Source organism: Sorghum bicolor, chromosome 1 (genome assembly GCF_000003195.3).
Source record: "Sorghum bicolor cultivar BTx623 chromosome 1, Sorghum_bicolor_NCBIv3, whole genome shotgun sequence".
In the NCBI taxonomy this organism is placed as follows: Eukaryota; Viridiplantae; Streptophyta; class Magnoliopsida; order Poales; family Poaceae; genus Sorghum; species Sorghum bicolor.
The window spans coordinates 74,714,785-74,735,603 of NC_012870.2; the positions used below are offsets into that span (position 1 = coordinate 74,714,785).

At 46.4% G+C, this 20,819-nt stretch overlaps 1 protein-coding gene and 1 pseudogene across 4 annotated transcripts; both read left to right on the forward strand.

The window, feature by feature from the left end:
- LOC8057636 lies at window positions 1,699-10,711 on the forward strand. Of its 4 annotated transcripts, XM_021450720.1 has the most exons (8): window positions 1,699-2,011; window positions 2,466-2,519; window positions 2,597-2,670; window positions 3,687-3,737; window positions 8,346-8,743; window positions 9,330-9,591; window positions 9,662-9,735; window positions 9,811-10,711. In XM_021450720.1, exons 4-8 carry the CDS (start codon window positions 3,729-3,731, stop codon window positions 9,908-9,910), a joined length of 843 nt encoding a protein of 280 aa, XP_021306395.1. In that variant the 5' UTR covers window positions 1,699-2,011; window positions 2,466-2,519; window positions 2,597-2,670; window positions 3,687-3,728; the 3' UTR covers window positions 9,911-10,711. The 4 variants fall into 4 exon arrangements, with proteins under 4 accessions (XP_021306395.1, XP_021306396.1, XP_021306394.1 ...); XM_021450721.1 differs by lacking the exon at window positions 2,466-2,519 and having other exon boundaries at window positions 3,684-3,737; XM_021450719.1 differs by lacking the exon at window positions 2,466-2,519.
- On the forward strand, window positions 10,326-19,518 carry LOC8081910 (annotated as a pseudogene).

Genomic DNA, 20,819 nt, shown 5'->3' on the forward strand with positions numbered 1-20,819 from the left:
GGCTCAAGCTTGACGCTCTGACATAAATACGGGATCGCTAGGGCGTGGTATCGACCAAAGCCTCGAACACGGAGACAAGGTCGTACGAATCGACAAGGGCTCGATATCAGCAACCGTCGACTATGGAAATAGCGTCGAGCGAATCAACAGGCCTCGAGCGCCAAAGCGTTCCCCCACCGCCTGTTGCGGGTACGGAAGCCAGGGCATTTAATGCGACTGCAATGCTCCCACCTAACCCGACAGTCACGGAAAGCGTGATAGGGGAACATGCACCCGTCAAATCTCCACTTTTTCCAGCTTTATCCCCAAGGTTGGATGAAGGTACGACTCAGCACAGTGCTGCAGGCATAATATCCCATCGCAGCACCCCTCGAGACGCACAAAGTCAGCGCTCCCACGTAACAAGGCCGCCCGTGCCACCCGACCCACGAGCAGATACGTTCCTTCCCAGGAAAGGGTCGGGCGATGTAAGTCAGCGCTTCAACCACCCCAGACATGACAACTGCCACGACGTACAAGCGTGCTCACGCCTAAGCCAATACAAGACGATGTACAGGAGTTGAATTCGGGAAACGTACACACCATCATCACCAAAGTACCCCATAACAAGATGACTCGAGGCCACGCCGGTACGGAAGCCTCGAGTAGGCTAGCGCAATACCCCTATCGAGGCTTATTCTAATGCCTACACTCTGTAACCTAGGTCTTCCCTTGGAACTATAAAAGAGGACATTGAGGACGACATCCGGGATCCAGGACACAAAGAGAACACAATTCTTACACAACCACCACCATCGGCAAGGACTTAGAACTCTTGGCCGCATCCACTTGTATTCACCCCTATACAAGCACTTAGGTGCAAGATAATACAAAGTCTCCCCCTCCGCTGGACGTAGGGCCTTCTCTTGATAAATCTTTGTGTCACTCTTGTATCACCATCCAAAAAAAGAGAGCACGCACACAAATTCACTCGTTGGTGCCACCTCGGGGTCGAAACACCGACACATGGGAAAAATAAAAATACCACTGAGTAGATTGACTTTTCATCATGGTTATAGCTCAAACTCATGTACAAGGTAGATGCACATGTACTATCTTATGTTAGTTTCAGTGGAGGGTTTCACCAGGATGTCATGCACATCTATTAGAGCGTCATTTCAGCAAAACTGCACTTTTTGCACGAAACGAAGAGGAGAGAGAAAGAAGTAGTTTCACCATGGTGAAATCATGCGCGCGTTGTTTCCCACGCGGTGAAACGAGATGAAATCCCCACTGAGGGCTAAATTGTTTCACCATCTTGCATATGATCCAATTATTTTGTAGTAATTAAATGTTTTGCTTAGCCTTGGAAATAAAAAAGTGAAATACTTCATTACTGGGATTATTTCATAGATGGTTTCATTTCAACCTTGATGACGTGTTGGTATGTGAAACCGTACGATGACATTGTCCATTGAGACTAGTTTCAATGATGTTTTATAGACATTAATATGCTGATGTGGTACTGTATTAATTAATATAGAGATGAGTTATATGAGACTAGAGAGAGTTTTATGGATATGAAACTCTTCTCAACTGTCAAAATGAAAAGACAAATATTTTAAGCCTAATGCTACTGTAGCTATTTTATAAAATTTTCTCTATGTAAACAGGGCCATAATCCCGCGCTCAAACCCTCGATTCCGTCAAAATCAAATCACCCGATACCCCGTCCGTCGATTTCCCCTGACCCGCGCAGCAGCCCTCCTTTCGTCTCGAATCTGAAAAAACCCTACTCAGCGCCGCCACCAGCTCCTACGGCGCAGTTCCCCTGCTCCCCACGCGGCGCGCGGTTCCCCTGCTCCCCACGCGGCGCGCGGTTCCCCTGCTCGGCCACCAACCCCTCCACGCGGCGGTTCGGCAAGGCCACCGACTGGCCGGCACGCGGCGGCTCGGCAAGGCCACTGACCGACCGGCACGCGGCGGCGCGGCTGCCCTTTTCCCTACGCGGCGGCGCGGTTCACAGAAACAGGTATAGTTGCGCAATCCACACTCTCAGTCTCAGGTTTACTCTGCGTTATCTGTATTTAAACCGGAAGGGCTTCTTGGAGATGCGCAGGCTCTCATCAACCGAGGTGGCCTTTTCTTCTCTGGCTGCCCTCAGCCGTCTTTTGCCGTTTTGTTTGCTTACTCCGACAATGATGCGGGGTGTATTTGGCAGCTCAAGATACATCCTGCTCCTATTCGTTCCTCACAGATCCGATTTTATGTACCCTTTGTCCCTTTCTATTGGGTACTATTCGCCTACCTTGATGATGTTATTATGATGCATATACTGATTCTTATGTGCTATTTGTCGACTGCACCTAAACTGCTTGATGAAATGCTTCCTATGGAACACTGTGTGATATTTGTGGACTTGCACCTAAACTGCTTGATGAAATGCTTCCTAGGGAACATTATTTGCTATTTGTCAATACATGTAGGTGACAGCTACATGTAAATTGTTTCAGAGAGATTGTCTCCATCTGGCGGACAAAGTATGCTTGGTTTTTGTAAATTGCAGACCGTGTTCATAGATTTGTTCTGTGGATACATGATATTTCATTTGAAACAGGTCTAATGTGATCCATGGAGGCTTGTTTTTCCAGTTGATGCAGTGGTGGTGAAAACATTCTAGGCAAAATTGAGGTAAGAATGTGTTTGAATCTATAGTGATGCTACTAAGTTTGGAGATTGTTTTGGCAACCTGATCATTAGGTTCAGGGCTTTAATATCTTTACTGAAACTAGATGGGACCCACACTATAGTTTCAAAGTTAAAATTTGATTCACTTGGCAATCCAATTCAGATTGCTTTTAATTTTTAAATACTTGTGGACTTTAATTACCATGCATGCATTCTTTGTCAGAGAATACACTTAGAACAAGGAAGTCTACAGTAGCTAGATAGTTGTATTGAACCAAGTTGTTAGAGTATAAACTTGATTGCTTTAGTTTCGCATCAAAACTTGAGTTATATTTTATTTCATTAAGATTTATGTAATATTGATATTGTGTACATCACGCTCGCAATATCTTTTTGGTACAGCACATCACACGTTCATATATGTTATCATGGCATTATTTTTCCCATTGCAACCCACCCTCAGTTATAAACAGGTCACATATATTTATCTAATATTTGTGAGTTTGAAGCTTCATCCAGTCTCTGCTGTAACTTAGCTAAAGAAAAATGTTATAAGTATGACAGTAATTTATTCTCTTTGAATTTGCCATCAATAATGAAATATAATATTTTAACTGTACCAAAATCAGGTAGGTAAAGAATGAAGATATAGAATATATATATTAGGTGAATAATCTAGAATTTGAATGCATAACTTGTGTTGCATCACTTGGAAAATAAAATCACGATAAAACTAATGACTTTTAGAACTTGTTCATAATGTACAATTCTTGAGCTTTGTCATTCATTTTTGATCATCAATTTGGTACTTATTCAATTTATTTTGGGATGCAAAGTAATTGGTGTAAATACTTTTTTCCCCAAGTATAAGGAAAAAGGTGGAACCGCCATACCAGTAGTACTAGTTATAAATTTGCAGCTGAATAGCTGATTATTTCTGCATGCTTGCAATATCTCAAATCTCTACTTGTCCACTTTTGCTTCAAATTTATATTTGGCCTTCTTCTTATTGAAAGCAGGTCAGTGTGAGCACAATATTTTCTCTCTGAAAGACAAGAGTGATGCCATCGGTAATGTAGATTCTATCTTGTTAGCGCAGTAGTTATAGTTGCCTGTTTAAGATAATTTTTTCAAAGAATATTATGATTTTAATTACCATTCACTAGAAAATGGGGCTGTAGTAATCTTTGTAGTACCACTCCCATGATAGCTATGGACAAACTGTGATAGAATGAGGCTACATGCACAATGGTCAAATTTCATGGTTCCACAACTTAGTATTCCTTAAGTGATATAATATCCCTAATCCCTAATAAGTAAAACTCTTTAATGTTGCCTTGTTAGCAAATGTGGGTTACATTTAGAACTTTCTTCGTATTATATTTGGTAGAACTTGATATAGGTGCTAACTAAGTGTTATTACTGCTATTATTACAGTGTACACGTTGGTTGTACCATTTGGAGGTTTCTTTTTGTTGTGTTCTCCATCCTTGAAAGTTGAGATTAGTGTGTTTGACTCCTATCTAATCCCTTGTGGGACCTGAAATAAAATATGTGATATCTTGTGACTCACTTATTTACTTTCATTTTTCTCAAAAATCATATTCCACATGTCATCTAACCTCTTGAGAGAACCTACGAGGCTATGATAAATCTTAAAAGTTTATTCTTGATGATAATTTGGGACGATATGGCGTTTATTGGTTCTTCTGTTACTGCACTGTTGCCACACACACACACCCGCACATGGCAATAGCAAATGTTCTTTTAGCATCTTTCCTCTAACAGTAGGGGCCTATTCTGCTGCCTTCTATTATTTTTTTTTTGCTGTTTTCAGATTTTGAAGAAGAATGTAAAAACCAATTTGTTGTTTTAAATCAATTTGAATTTGGACTAGAGAATACTAATTTATAATTTCTATTTTGTGGAACATATAAATATTCCAAACCAAGAAGATTAAATTTATTTGAAATGGACAAATGAAGAAAATCATACGCGGTAACAACACATTGCATTGTTTCAGCTTATATAAAAATATAAATAATTGGCTAAAAGAAAATACTTTTCCATCCCTCAACTATCGCCATGGTCTAAATTTTTTCCCTCAACTACAATAACTGATAAACTACCTCCCTCATTTCTTCAATCCGGACATTAGTCATCCACTTGTTTGAGGGTGGTATTGGCCAACGTGGACAGATGACATCATGTTGAGGTAGTGGCCCTTGAGCATATTCCTGTTGTCCTTGAGCATATTCCTGGTGTCCTCCAAAGACCTATCTCATTGGGTGGCACCATGGTCATCCCTTTCTGCCCACACCCAGTGCACTCACCTCACCATTGCTGTGGGTCAATGGGCAGTCTTTGCAATGGAGAGGCTGTGGGTTGGACAGAGTGGCTTGCACGCTTCTTCTCATTTTGTTTTGCTTGTGGATCAAGAGCGCACTGTGAATTCACAAACAGATGTACTCTCTTTGCCCCGCGTCAGTGGCAGCATATTGAGGTAGTGGCCCTTGAGCATATTCCTGGTGTCCTCCAAGACCGAGTCCTATCTGCAATGTGCCATGCCATGATCTGATGAGGTGGCACCATGGTCATCCCTTTCTGCCCATACCCAATGCGCTCACCTCACCATTGCTGCAGGCTGTGGGTTGGACAGAGTGGCTGGCACGCTTCTTCTCGTTTTGTTTCGCTTGTGGACCAAGAGCGCACTGTGAATTCACAAGCAGATGTACTCTCTTTGCCCCATGCTTTTTCACCTCAACCAACATCAACAGCTTCAATCACATCACGTTAGTGGCCTAATGTCTGTTTGCCCACCGCCGCAATGGTGAGAGATGCAGAACCCGTCACAACGCCTTCTCACTCCTCCTGCAATAACCACGAGGTGTTCTGTGGTGCCAACGAGGAGGGTGAGATTAGCTGAAGGAGCACGTAAATCGGGGATACCGGGAGAAATCTGTTTTTGAATTTATCATCAAACTTACTGTTATCAAGAAGTGAGGGAGGATACAACTTATGGTCCTGTCATAAAATAGAAAGAGAGAAAACATATTCCCAAAAGAAAGAAAAAGATTGAAATGGAGGAAAAACAAGAGTTAAACGAGGCCAAATTGTTAGAGTAAATAGGAATAGTACCACATTGTTTACCCATGTGAGGTGTTAGTCCTATGTACTCTATAGAATCAGCCCATGAAGCCCAATACAATACATCCAATTCCACCAATTCTATTCTCCTTTATGGTATCATTCACCTAGGTTTAGATCCTAACCCTAGTTGTTGCCGCTTCTGCACCGTGTGCTCTTGGGGAATTGATCTCCGCTGGGGCAGCGCCACTGTTTAGGCGCCTGATCCTATTGATCGGCTGCCATCGTCATCGTTGCACAGCTGACCGGGATCTCCCCTATGTCATCGTCGGGCTCATTGCTAGGCTGTTGCTGTCCACACCTTCCTAATCTTCGTCGCATGGAGGTACATCAATCTCGCCCCATCCCATGCTGCTGTGGTGGCGGCCAGGCCTGGCCACACGCCCAAACCCTGAGCTGCCATGGAGGCAGCGAAATCTGGCGTGTCGCTGTTGTCGGGCGGATCTACCTATCTCCACTATGTCGATCTGCGTCGGGCCTTCGACCTCGCTCGTCTTGATTGGCTGTGCGCTCTGCGCGCCCGATTGGGTCACGCCTCTGCCATGCCGTCATGTTGGGTTCGCTCGATCCCCTGTTGTTGTATCTTTTTGGTTTGCCTGAGATTGAGTTGCCCACTGCCCGTCGACCTCGCGTGTACTACTGTGGCATCGACATCGACTGGGCCATTGGTTATGGCCATTGGTTATGCCATCGGCTGCCCCTGCACACCATCGGCTTGCATGGCTGCACACCCCATTGACTCGTCGCCGACACCATGGCCAAGTACTACATGCATCTTCTCTGAGCAAGAGGGTTGTTGATGTGTTGTCTCATCGGGCCACGCATCGCTGCTCGTGTGTCCGCTTCGCTGTTGCATCTACATTGTCGTCCCCTGTGCATCAATGATTGTGTTGTGCATTGCGCCATCTGTCTGCACAAGGTCTTTGTCCTGTTGATTGGGTCTTCGTCACCGAGCTGCCGCTACCCGTGTCATCGCTGAGCCATGCTCCCCGGTCGCACCCCTCGCATTGTCACTAAGCCATGCTTGCCGATGTGTCTGCTCTCGCATTGCTTCTTCATCCAACACAACCAGGTCGTTAGCGTCACTGTGGTTGGGGCCTCTCCCTTGTACGCTTGATATTGGCAACACCTATGTGTGCTTTCATCCCCGACACGCTACTGGTCTGGCAAACCCAGCCTGCGCCTCGGCGCTCAGGCGGCTTGACTGCGTTGATTTCGGCATTGACCCTCCCGTTCCTACTCCGTATGCCTTGTTTGCACAATCGCCTTTCTTGTATGTCCATGATGGCTTTGACTTCAGCATCGCCCCCTTCCACAACAACTACTTTGATGTGTCTCTGTCATCACCACGGTGCCCCTTGCGCTGCAGCGCCATCGACACGACAACCCGATCGCAACTACGTCGACCTCGGCCATCTTTCAGCACGACTTCTTCGACCACAGCTATTGCATCCTGACACTTTGGTTACCTCAACATCAGCACAAAGGGCTACCGCCTTGCATGAGGACTGATTGTCTTCTCTAGCCACAACATATGCAAGGATCGACTTTATGACTATGGGGGATGTTAGATTATCAACTTCTTCTCTAGTCTCACCGTCTGCAACGCTCCTGCTGTGTCTGCGGGGGGATGTTAGAGCATGTGAGGTGTTAGTCCTATGTACTCTATATAATCAGCCCATGAGGCCCAATGCAATACATCCAATTTCATCAATTCTATTCTCCTTCAGCTATTACCATCGCATGTGTCCATGTCATTTGTTTCACCAACTCAGCTGTCCACATATGCCAAAAAAGCCTTAAACTAGCAGCTCGAGCTAGAAGTATCTGATTTTGATACTAGACATGTTTTCTTTTTCAGTTTTTTAATTGAGGGACAGAAATTATACCATGGCTGTAGTTGAGGAACCAGAAGTACACTTTTTCCAAAATAATATCATGTTTAGCTCACCTGAGTACAAGAAAATTATTTTCTGCACTATTAGTTCTTGATTTTTTTTTCAAAAAAGTTTTAGATTTAGCTCATGTGAGTACATGAATCCATTTTCTGATTTAATTATTTATTTTGATTGGAAAAGTTGTTTAATTCCAAAATTGCTACATCCGTAAATTTCAAACAAAGTATACCTTTCAGTGACCATGGTTGACCTACATTGGAGAACTTTATTGGTGACTAGCTACATTTGATCCTGGCCATTGAGTCATTCTGGAACAGTCCTTAATAGGATGGAATGTTCTAAAATTGCCATCTTTTACATTTTTTAGTTATTGACCACTTTAAAGACAGCTTTCTGTAGTGCATCTATGAGCTGATTACTTCCATTTGGAATGTGTGTGTCCTTTGTATTTGTTCTAATATGAGTATACTTGTTTAGTGTTGATTTATGCTGTCTTTCTGATTTGAACAAATTGATTATTTTAAAATTTGTTCTACCATGAGGAGCAAACTTAACCAAATCTAGCATTAGTCATTAAAAAATATATTGCTTGAAAGTTGAAACAAATTAACTGGTAGCCTTTTTTATTTGCAGATTACATGTGATAAGGTTGTGCTAGATAATTTATATGGAAAAATAGCTGAGTCTGTTGTGACGATTAAAAGATACAACGAAACTGGGTTTGTGGACTTTGGCACTGGGTTTATTATATATTCTACAAGGTCTCAAGTGCTAGTTTGTACAGATCACACATTACTTAAAGAGGGAGAAGACATTTATGTATATTACAGTGATGGTACTTCTCGTCAAGCAACTGAATTAATTAAACACACAAGATGTGGACATGCAATTTTATTAGTATCTGTAGAAAATGGCGAACGCCGCCGGTATGCGGTCTCATTCAGTGAAGCACAGGCTAAAAGAGAAGAGATTTGCACGATTGCACGGGTTAAACATGATGGAGAACCTGGATTTATGTCTGGCATTGTAGTGTAAGTGTTTCTTCTATTTATTTTTGTGCTGTTCAGATTATCTATTCTCTCCATTCCAATTTATAAGTCATTCCAAGAATATTGGAGAGTTAAAGTATCTCAAAATTATAGAGAGAATTACAAAGATTTGTGGCATCAAATAGATATTACTATATAGAAATATAATTAATGAAGAATCTAATGATAATTAGTTGACATCATAAATGTTACTCCCTCCATCCCAAATTATAAGTTATTCCAAGAATCTTGGAAAATATCTCAGGTTTGAGCAAATGTCAAGTATGACCAAATTTATATGGTAGGATAATAACATTTATGATATCAACTAAGTATCATTAGGTTCTTCATTAATTATATTTTCATAGTATATCTATTTGATGATGCCACAAAACTTTGTAATTTTTTCTATAATTTTGGTTAAACTTGAGATGCTTTGACTCTCCAAGATTCTTGGAATGACTTACAATTTGGGATGGAGGGAGTATTATCTTATCATATAAAGTTGATGTTGCTTCCCATATTTTAAAAGAAGTTGAGGGGTTTTAATTGACATTTATACATATTATTGTCTTGTCATTTGCAACAGAGCCCCGAGCGGAAAAATAATGCTGCAATCAGGAGCAGTTATTTCTAGGCATGAGAACAAGTTTGCTCTCACTTGTCCACATGGAAGACACGGAGATGTGGGTGTGACAAGAAATTTAATTGGTGCCGCTGTATTTACATTAAGTGGTTTGTTTGTGGGGACAATTTATTCTGATAGTAATTGCTATGGTTTGAAATTCGCCAGACACTCGTCTTTTTTCCTAGATGAGCTCCTACACATGATTCAGGATGAACTCAAAAAGGTAGTTGTTTTAGTCAAAACAAATCAAAAAATTTGCCCTCAACCTTCTAATTGTGATGCGGTGCTTGTAGGTTTCACTTTCAAGAGGTGCAACTCCCCTTTTAAAGGGTTCAAAGCCTGTGCATGTTGGTAGTAAAAGTAAAAGGTAAGTATATGAACATATTTTTACTATTTCTTGAAATACATATATAGACGTTTTACCTTTCTCCTTTCTTGGTAGGTCCCATGAAGATCAGACCAACATTGCTATAGAAAAGCATGTTAAATATGCAGCCAAAAGACAGAGAATAGAAGATTGGTGTGAGGGCTTGCCATGGTAAAAATCACAGGTGGGGATGCCATGTCTGCAGGAGACGAGGGTAATGCGGTGGAGCAATGCACCAATGATCAGTTGAGGGCATCCATGGAGGATAATGCTGCAGAATTCCAAGAGTTGGTGGAGCAAGAAGGTGCCACTTTTGAAAAGGGTATGACTGCTGGTGGCGTTACTGATCAAGAAAGGAAGCGGAACAATCTGCAGGTGACAAATCAAGCGTAACCGAGGGTGAGAATGCTGTGGAAGATAACAAGAAGGTGGATCACGAAGATGCCATTAACAGACAAAGCTAGGGAAGACAGTGGTGTGGTGCCACAAGAGGAAAACATAGTGGATCCAGATCAAGGTGTGGATGAACTTTCTGTACTAGATGAGGGTAATGTGGTGGGACAATGCACCAGTGATCACTGAGAACAACCATGGAAGATAATGCTTCAGAATTGCAAGAGGTGGTGGAGCAAGAAGGTGCCATTTTTGAAAAGGGTGTAACAGCCTCAGATGGCATTACTGTTGAAGATCAAGACAAGGAAATGGTACAATCTGCAGGTGACGAATAAAGAGTGACCAACGGTGAGAATTCTGTGGAAGTCAAAAAGGTGTATCAAGAAGATGTCATTGACAAACAAGGTGCAGCTTAGGATGGCAGTGGTGTGGAGTCACAAGAGGAGAACATGGTGGTTCCAGACCAGGGTATGGATGGCTTTTCTGTACTAGATGAGGTAATGTGGAACCACGGTGCACCAGTGATCAACTGAGAACAGCCATAGATAATAATGCTGCAGTTGATCCAGAGGTGGTGGAGCAAGAAGGTGTTGGTAGCATACTGGGTGCAGCCAAGTTTGGCATTGTTGTGGAAGAATCGTGAGAGGACATCATGGTGGCAGAGCAAGTTGAAGATGGGTCTTTTTGTACAAGATCAAGATGAGGCAATGGAGCAATACACCAGTGATCAACTGAGAAGAATCACAGATGATAATGCTGTGGAAGATCAAGAGGTGCACAGAGAAGATTGGTCTCCCTGAAGGATACCCACAGAGGCCTGGTACATCTATATGTCTATTTAAATATTGTACATTTATGTAACTGTATATTTAAATATTCATTTCCCCGCATCTTGGAATTCTGCAACATATTCTTCTAGAAAAGAAACCCCATGTTTATTTTCTTGTAGCATATCTGCTTGTATGTGGACAAATGTTTTTCCAATCTTCATTGGGACTGCAACTTCGTTTTTATTCTTTTTTTTTTCTGTTCCTTTTAGATGTTATTGACCCAAACCCAAGCCATATGGCTTCAAAAAACACTACACATTGCTCAGATGTATTTCCATATTGTTGATTGAATAAATATTTGGCACTAGTATCTTCCAGTATTTGTTGAATCTAGTAGATGCTTGAGTTGAACCTATAGACCTGAACCTTTATGTGAAAAGGCATTCTGAATATCTGATATTACTAGCCTGTGGTAGCTGAGCTGAAGTGCTAGGGAATTTTGCATGCTACTATTTGATTTTATTAGACATGCGTCCTTTTAATTCAAGTAAAGCAGATCTGTCACTTTTGCAATTTTGGAATTCCACATGTACTATGTGCACTGTGGCCATAGTAATGCATTCTTAATAATTTTTCTCATTTGTTTCCAGTAGGATCCTGATTGGGCATCTGCTTCAGATGATTCTGATGGCTGCTGAGCGGATAGTTCAGATTGGCCTTTGTGCAAGCAGTAACATGGCCATGGGGACTATCCTGAGAGGCCTGAATGCCCTTTCCTTCTGAGATTTGGTAATTGTAGGTTTGGATCATCGTGCCAATATTACCATCCAAAAGACAAATGTCCAAGTACCTTCCATCCAGAAGACAAATTCCAAAGTAGATACCATCCAAAAGAAAAATCAAGTAGATACCATCCAAAAAAAGAGAGCTGATGGTTTATCCTGACAGACCTGGTGAACCTGAGTGCCCCTTCTATGTGAAAACCGGGTCCTGTAAATTTGGGAAAAACTGTAAGTTTCATCACCCGAAGGATATTACCCCAAGCATGCTGGGTCCAGCAAGTCCCAAAAGGCGCTGCAAACAAACACCACTCAGCAGCTAGAACCACACTACAGGATCAGATTTACCAGCAACAAAAATATCCTGAGAGGCCTGGTCAACCAGATTGCCAGCACTACATGCAATTTGGGAAATGTAAATATCAATCAGAATGTATATTCAATCATCCAAAAGATACACTTTCAAGTGCGTGGCATCCGGCAGAATGCCCATTCTACATGGAAACTGGGACATACCAATTTGGATCAGCTTGTGAATTTTATCACGCGAAAGATCGGTGCTCAAGCCAAGGGGTATGTATTTATTAATCATTATTGATGGCTGGTTCATTCAGTGGTAGTTCTTTTTCTTGTCTTCTCTTTAATTAGTAGTACCTATTGCTAGTCACTACCTTACTTCTGAATCACTGGAAAAGGCACAAGCTAGTAACTGAACACACCTTTTCAAATTACCTGTGGCATTCAAGATTCTTTAGTTGGTTTCAACTACAGTAATAATGATGATTTGATTATCTCTTATGTAGATAAGAAAGTGTGCATGTTTCTTTTTAAGCATTGTGATCTGTAGTTGTTATTCCTGATCTGATGTTTATGCAAAGAAATGTTATTCCTAAACGGCCCCAAGGTGTTTCTGTTCGGGGTGGGAGATCTCCTTTGCCTCCACTATGTATTTTTCTTCTTAATGAAATGATATGCAGCTCTCCTGCATGTTCGAGTGGGGGATTAGGTGTTCACAGATTTTCACATTGTGATTTCAACTACACATGGTTTATTGCTCCTTTCTGGTATTTGAACTGTGGAGCTGTGTTCCAGGGAGTAACTGATGGTACTAACTATGGACATGATTTTGCCAAGAAGTCACAGAATGTTCTGCGCTCTGCAGCAACAGGAACAGACAATATATCCTGAAAGGCCTGGTGAACTTGAGTGTTCTCTCTACATGAAGCATGGCTACTGTTGGCACAGCAACCCTGCACCGAGGTGAGCAGCACCTGCTCTCCTCCCCTCTCCCACTCCCCTGCTCCAAGGAAGAAGAAGAGCCCTGAGCTACTTCACACACACACAGCACACACTCAGTTTCATACTTGAACTGAAACTGAAAACACTGAATGAGTGGCAATGAACTGCTCCTTTCCATTGCAATAGGTAGAGTATATATACACAAAACATGTACCTGCTGGTACACTACTTGGATGGTGACTACACCACTCCATACAACTACTCTACATGGCTTATATCAGCCAATACCTACTCTTGTACCTGCCTATACCAACCCACTACACTAGCTGGTGTACTTCTACCAACTATGAAAGACTAAATGGCCTATTGCCATACTTCTACAGTGGCAGCCAGTAGCTGACCACTTGATCCTGCCAACGCAGGGCAAAAACACAAGAGGGACAACAGATTATATCTTACAATCTTGCCCTAATCCTGCTGTTTACTCTTGACCTCCACCATGCCAATCTTGCTCCTTAGTTCCAAGAACTGAAGTCGCCCAACTGACTTAGTAAAGATGTCAGCGAGTTGTCGACCGGTCTCGACAAACTCGATGACAATCTGCTTCTCCTCGACGCAATCACGGAGGAAGTGGTACTTCACATCGATGTGTTTGCTTCGGTCGTGGAGAACAGGGTTCTTTGCCAGCGCAATTGCTGGTTGATTGTCCACCTTGAGCGCAGGTGGCCGGGGCTCAATGCCTGTGAGCTCCCCCAGCAGCCGGCGCATCCACACCAACTGGCATGCCGCAGTGGCGGCAGCGACATACTCTGCCTCGCAAGTCGATAGCGCCGCCGTCTTCTGCTTCAACGATTGCCAGGCGACAGGTGCCGTGCCGAGGAGGATCAATACGCCTGAGGTGCTGCGTCGTCCATCGACATCGCCTGCCATGTCCGCGTTGCTGAAGGCCGCGAGCTCCAGCCCGCCTCCACCAGACCCACCGCCTTTGGGGAAGACGAGAGCCTGGTCCACTGACCCCTGGATGTAGCGCAACACCCGCTTGACTTCCATCCAGTGATCTTCCCGTGGATCTTCCATGAATCGGCTCACATACCCGACCGCGAACGCAATGTCCGGCCGAGTATGGGTGAGCCAGCGCAGCCCGCCGATGATGCTTCGGTAGCGCGTTGTGTCTACCTTTAACGCTGTGCTCTGCTTCGACAGCTTGATCCGTTCCACCATCGGGGTCGCCACAGGCTTGCAATTTGCCATACCAGCCCGCTCCAGTAGCTTGCGCGCGTAGGCGCGCTGCCCCAGCGTGACTGCCTTGCTTCCCTGCCTCACCTCGATGCTGAGGTAGTAGCTTAGCGCACCGAGATCGGTCATCTGAAACCGTGCGGCCATCTCGGGTTTGAAGGATGAGATGTCCTTCTCTCGCGCACCGGTGACGATCAAGTCGTCCACGTACACTCCGACGACGAGTTCTTCCTTCCCCCGTCGGCGGGTGTACAGGGCATGCTCTGTTGCGCACCGTGTGAACCCGAGCTCCGCCATGGTGGCGTCGAGCTTGGAGTTCCACGCCCGCGGCGTCTGCCGCAAGCCGTAGAGCGCCTTCCTGAGGCGGAGCACCTTGTGCTCGGCCCCCTTCACGATGAAGCCTGGGGACTGCTTGACGAAGACCTCCTCCGTCAAGTCGCCGTTGAGGAAGGCGGATTTGACGTAGAGGTGGTGAACTGCCCAGTCCTTGGCCGCCGCCATAGCCAGCACGAGTCGCACCGACTCCATGCGCGCCACTGGCGCGAACACCTCCTCGAAATCGATCCCCTCTCGCTGCACAAACCCCCGAGCGACGAGCCGCGCCTTGTGCTTCACCACCGCGGCGTGCTCGTCCTTCTTCACCTTGTAGACCCATTTGAGTCCAACCAGCCGGCATCCAGCCGGTGGATCGACCAAATCCCAGGTCCGATTTGCTTCTATCTGCCGCATTTCCTCCAGCATAGCACGCCGCCACTCCGGCTTGTGCTCCGCAGCTGCGAAGGTGGCCGGCTCCTCTGTGCTCAACATCATGAGCTCCTCTTCCTCGCCTAGCAGCCGTGCTGCCAATCCTGGAGTTGCTGCATCACCGAGAACATTGTCCACACGGCGGAATCGTACCTCCTCGCCGTCGTGGAAGGCGTCCACGAACGGGTGATGTCTGGCGGTGGAGTAGCATACTCGACTTGAGCCGTCGTCGGAGTCCTCTGCTCCTGTCCCAGGGCAGAGTGAGACGGAGTGCCGCCCGTCGTGGTGGGACTGGGCGGCTCAGCTTCCCTTGCTGCTGGCGCCTCGCCCCCTGCCTCCCCTGCTCCATGGGCAGTTGCTTCCTCCACGACTCCTGCTGGCGCGTGGACTTGACTGGTGATGACCAGTTGCTCGACGACGAAGGACCCGCTGATCCCGAGCGCGCCCTCCTCTTCGGCCAAGTCTTCCTCATCCCACCTCCACGCCCCCGCGTCCACGCCCCCGCTTCGTCAAACACGACGTCGCGGGATACTGTCACCCTCCCGGTGACTGGATCGCAGAGCCTGTAGGCTTTTGATCCTTTCTCATAGCCGAGGAACACCATCTTAGTGCTCCTGTCTTCAAGCTTGGTGAGGCTGGGCTTGGTATTCTTCACGTGCCCCATGCACCCAAACGTGCGCATGAATGCCACGCTCGGCTTGCGTCCATGCCAAGCTTCGAATGGCGTCCTCCCGTTTAGTGCCTTCGTCGGAGCTCTATTGAGAATGAACACTGCCGTGCTCATTGCCTCTCCCCAGAACGCCGTGGGCATTCCCTTGGCCTTCAGCATGCATCTTGCCATCCCGACGATGGACTGATTCCGACGTTCCACCATGCCGTTTTGCTTAGGTGAGTAGGGCGCCGTGAGATGGCGTTCTACTCCCTCCTCCGCGCAGTAGGTGGCGAACTCTACCGCCGTGAACTCTCCTCCACGGTCCGTTTGCAACATCTTCAGTCTTCTCCCAGACTCTGCCTCCACCTTCGCCTTGAGTTGCTTGATGGCGTCTGCTGCTTCGCTCTTGCTTGCTAAAAGCCGCAACCACATATAGCGACTGTAGTCATCCACCAGCAGGAGGAAATACCTCCGCCCGCCTTGCGTGGCCGGGTGGCCTGCATAGGTCGCCATGAACTAGTTCTAGCTTCTCCCCGGCGCGGTACCTTGCCTCCTTGGGGAACGACAGTCTTCTCTGCTTCCCCACCAGGCAGCTGTCGCAGAGTTCGCTGGCGTGTTGGATCTTTGGCATCCCCTTCACCATTGCCGCCAGCCTGGTCAGCGCGTCGAAGTTCAAATGCCCGAAACGGCCATGCCACAGCCACGGCTCCTCCGTGCACTGTGCCGCCAGGCACACCGGCTGCTCGACCTTAAGGTCTAGCAGAAACAGCCGGTTCTTCGACCTTGTGACCTTAGCCAGCAACCGCCGGTCTTGGTCACGAATCCACAGCACCCCGCCCTTGATCACCACCTCAGCGCCGCGCTCGTCCAACTGCCCGAGGCTGATGATGCTTGTCCTCAGCTGTGGGATCCAGTAGACATCCGTTAGCGCCCGGTGTTCGCCGTTCCGACACCGAAACAGGACAGTGCACGGCCGCGGATTGCCACCCGGGAGCTATCGCCAAACTTGACGCTCCCGGTGGTTTCTTCGTCCAGCTCGGAGAAGACAGCGCGATTTCCCGTCATATGATTGCTAGCGCCACAATCCAGGTACCAGCGCTGCTCCAGCTCGTCGCCGATCGCCCCCAGTTGGACTTGCGCCCGTGGCTCGTCAAGATTGACGGCACGCGCAGCAGTCCCCTGCTTCGCGTCCGCCTCCGGGTGCTTCGCCTTGGAGCGCGCAGTACTCCCCCAACATGAGAGCGTGCTCGTCGTCGTTGCTGTCCGCAGCCGCCAGATGGGCCTCCTCCTTGCGCTCCGGGCTCTCCCGCGCCCAGTGTGCGACCTTGCCGCACTTGCGGTAGGCGTTAGGGTCGGGGAATTTTTTTCTTCCCCTACTTCTTGTCCGCCGGCGGCTTTCCGCGCCCCTTGGTGCCATCTCCGTCGCCGCGACTGGTGGAGCCTTCCCTGGTCCGCCGCTTGTCCTTCATGCGCGCGGTCCACTCCTCGGTCAGCAACAGCTTGGGTTTCTCCTTCTCCGGCGCCGGTGTGCTGCGACTTTCTGCTATCCGCAGCCGCCCAGCCACATCCTCCAGAGATAGCGTGGAAATATCTAGCATCATCTCGATGGACATGGCGAGCTGCGAGTACTTCGCCGGCACGATGCACAGGAGCTTAGTGACGAGGTCTTCGTCATCCACCTTGCTGTAAGTGGCCAGCTGGGTGGCCAGGGACTGGAGCCGGAGGGTGAAATCCTCCACCGACTCTCCGAACTTGAACCGGATGTCGCTGAGCTCCCGGCGCAGCAGCTGAATCCTGGCCCGCTTGGCTCGGTCCGAGCCAATGCGCAGCGACTCCAGCATCTCCCAGGCCTGCTTCGCGGTCTCCTTGGCGCCCAGCGCCTCGTGGTACTCCGCCGGCGACGAGGCCATGAGCGCCTCCATGACCCCCACCTGGGCGTCCTCGCTCTGGTCATCCTCCTCAATCGCTCGCCACCACTTCCGCGCGTGCAGCTTCCACTTCATCTGCGTTGCCCATTCACCGTAGTTGGTGTGGGTGAGCATGGGCCAGGAGCCGCTGCCACCATACTCCTTCACTACGCGCACCTCGACCTGCGGTGGCGCGCTTGGAGCTGGCGCTCACCGCCCTCCCCACCTCCATTTCGGCCCGGACTCTCTGCCATTGCCGGTCGGTGGACCTAGCTATGGCTTCTACGGCTCCGATACCACTTGTTGGCGCAGCAACCCTGCACCGAGGTGAGCAGCACCTACTCTCCTCCCCTCTCCCACTCCCCTGCTCCAAGGAAGAAGAAGAGCCCTGAGCTACTTCACACACACACACAACACACACTCAGTTTCAGACTTGAACTGAAACTGAAAACACTGAATGAGTGACAATGAACTGCTCCTTTCCATTGCAATAGGTAGAGTGTATATACACAAAACATGTACCTGCTGGTACACTACTTGGATGGTGACTACACCACTCCATACAACTACTCTACATGGCTTATATCAGCCAATACCTACTCTTGTACCTGCCTATACCAGCCCACTACACTAGCTGGTGTACTTCTACCAACTATGGAAGACTAAATGGCCTATTGCCATACTTCTACAGTGGCAGCCAGTAGCTGACCACTTGATTCTGCCAACGCAGGGCAAAAACACAAGAGGGACAGCAGATTATATCTTACAGCTACTGTAAATTTCAGATGAACTGCAAATTTCATCATCCAAGAGATCGTCTTCCAAATAAATAGGTATGTGCTTGTTTTTTTTGCATCAAATGTTTATATGAATATGCCTTACATCGATGAATATGCTAGCGGTTAAGGAAAAGGAAGAAAAAGGACAACCTATATTCAGTTTATTGTTACTCTCTTATAATGTCCTTTTCTTGGTAGTAGGTACTGCATTTCCTGTTTAAGCATCACATTGGCATTGCTGGTTCTGAGCCTTCTCTCTTTTTGCGCAACATGAACCAACACTAAGTTTTCTTTATGTATATAATTTGAGCCAACATTAAGTCTCACTGTTTTGTTTTGCATTTGAATGATCTGAAGGTAGCTAACGTTTGCACATCACACAAGCTGCTGCAACTGACATGCTGAAACTAGCTCTATCACAACACACAGCCTACTGCAACTGACATGCTGAAACTAGCTCTCTTAGTGTCCTTTTCTTGGTATGGCATATGCTATTTACCATGCACACAAGAATGGCACAAGCATATGTATATAATATAATTTAAGGCCTCATTTGGAGGAGCTGGAGCTGGAGCACCTGGAACTGGAAGCCACGCCAAACAGGCCCTATGCTTGATCACTGTCTTGTGTTGTATTTGAATCACCTGAGGGTAGCTGATGTTTGCACATTACACAAGCTGCTGCAACTGATCACTGTTTTGTGTTGCAATTTGAATCACCTGAAGTTAACTGACGTTTGCACAGTGCACAGGCTGCTGCAATTGACACGCTGAAACTAACTCGTTACAGCACCATAGCACATCAGCACATGGCAGCTTTCGCTTGTTTTGTCCCTCATCTGACTTGTTCCCCTGGTGTTTTGGTTGCTTGTTTTGCAGGACCATTTCTCGTAACTGACTCTGGTAGGGATATGACTGGCTGTGGTTGATGAGTGGAGCAAGTTCTGATGATTGGACAGAAATGCTTGTAGGAACCCCTAGTCTTTTTGAAGAGATCGATCGATTCTACTCATGTCTAGGTCGAATTTCTGCTGTGGTGCCATTAGAGTTCTAGTACCATATGCGAACTGCCTCGTGGTGGCTCCCAACTCTCAGTCACTCATATACCATCTAACATTGCTGTAACCTCGATGTGATGTTAACTTGAGTTTGTGGATTATGGTAACTCAGCATGTAGCTCAGATCCCTGCAATTGCTGAAGATTGGGGTAATGGCCAGATTAAAATATCAGACCATCTTTTGTAACTTGCCATCTTTATCGTTGGATCTTTAAGTTGCAATCTTATTGTTTTGGTTGTCTGCGGTGACCATATATGTGTTGGCTGTCTCTGGGGTTCAGCCTGCCGGTCCAAACTGATTTGTGGGCAGGATGTTGATTGGTCAGCGGTTAGTTGATCCTGCTAGAGTATAATCTTGCTGTATTTGCCCAAGAACGGATTGTGCTCTGGGATAACTGTCCAAGAATTGATTGTGCTGTTGAGCTAGACTCGGTGCAGACCATGCATCGTAGCAATCCTGAATTGGGTGGGAGAAGGTTCTTTGTGCGTGCATTTCGTCTCTTTTTGCCAAAAAGGAAGGTCCTGCCCAACTGCACATTACATTTGGAGCGAACGAACTCAAGCACTCCAACTGACAACTGTGAAGCACATGCACAGGGTGCCTTGTATATCAGGTTGGATCATCGCTCATTTCCTTAGGGAACCAAAACGCTCTATGCGCCTTTCCTATTTGTTTGACGGTAGATTTGAGTTTGAGCTTATCGCTCGGCCTTTTGCTACCCTACAGACGTGTCCTGCCTCGTTTGGCCTTGATGCTGCTCAATGTGTTAACCAAAGGAAGATATTTTGATGAGGATGTACAAGCGTGTCATACTGCCCCTTGAACTTCGCCAATTAGTTGGCCCTGCATGCATGCCAGCAACGAAACATCAACAGAGTCATGTAGGCTGGAGAGATTGGTTGATCAAGGTAGCAGCTAAAAAAAGATCATATTGGATTATCCGTAATTTGGATCGGTCCATCTCTCTTTCCCTCTCTGATATCAAGAAGAATGAGCTCATGCTCAAGGCTGCCTCCTATTTTTGGTCAAATACTTACAATGCATTCCTATTTAGGCAAGGTCCCATGTCTCCTGTTCTGGTCGACCTTCATATATTGATTGGCCTTAACATCACAGGATAGATCAGTCCTTTCAACTTGTTGGTGAAACCTTGTGGGAAGCTAGAGAGCATAAGAACTGGAGGTTGGTCTAATTACATTACCACCTTTAAGACTGACAAGAAGAATGTGACTAACAAAGAAGACATAGCCTTTTTAAATATGTGGCTAGACAGATATGTCTTTTGTGGGCAGGCTTGCGCCCCAACCTCCAACTATCATGTATTAGCAGAGAAAATAACAGTCAACTTTGAGATCCCTCTGGGCAAATATCTACTTGGAGCTTTGTACAATCTTCTGAACAAAGTTTCTCAATATCTGATGAAGAATGAGACAATCCCAACAATCACTGGACCTTGGTGGTTGTTGCAATTATAGCTCAATCTCCACCTTCACAAGCTAGTAGTTCTAGAGCCGACAACCTTGTCTT

Coding starts and splice junctions, on each gene's coding strand:
- LOC8057636 (XM_021450720.1), top strand. Junction 8,744..9,329: donor TTTATGTCTGGCATTGTAGT/GTAAGTGTTTCT, acceptor CATTTGCAACAG/AGCCCCGAGCGGAAAAATAA. Junction 9,736..9,810: donor GTTGGTAGTAAAAGTAAAAG/GTAAGTATATGA, acceptor CTTTCTTGGTAG/GTCCCATGAAGATCAGACCA.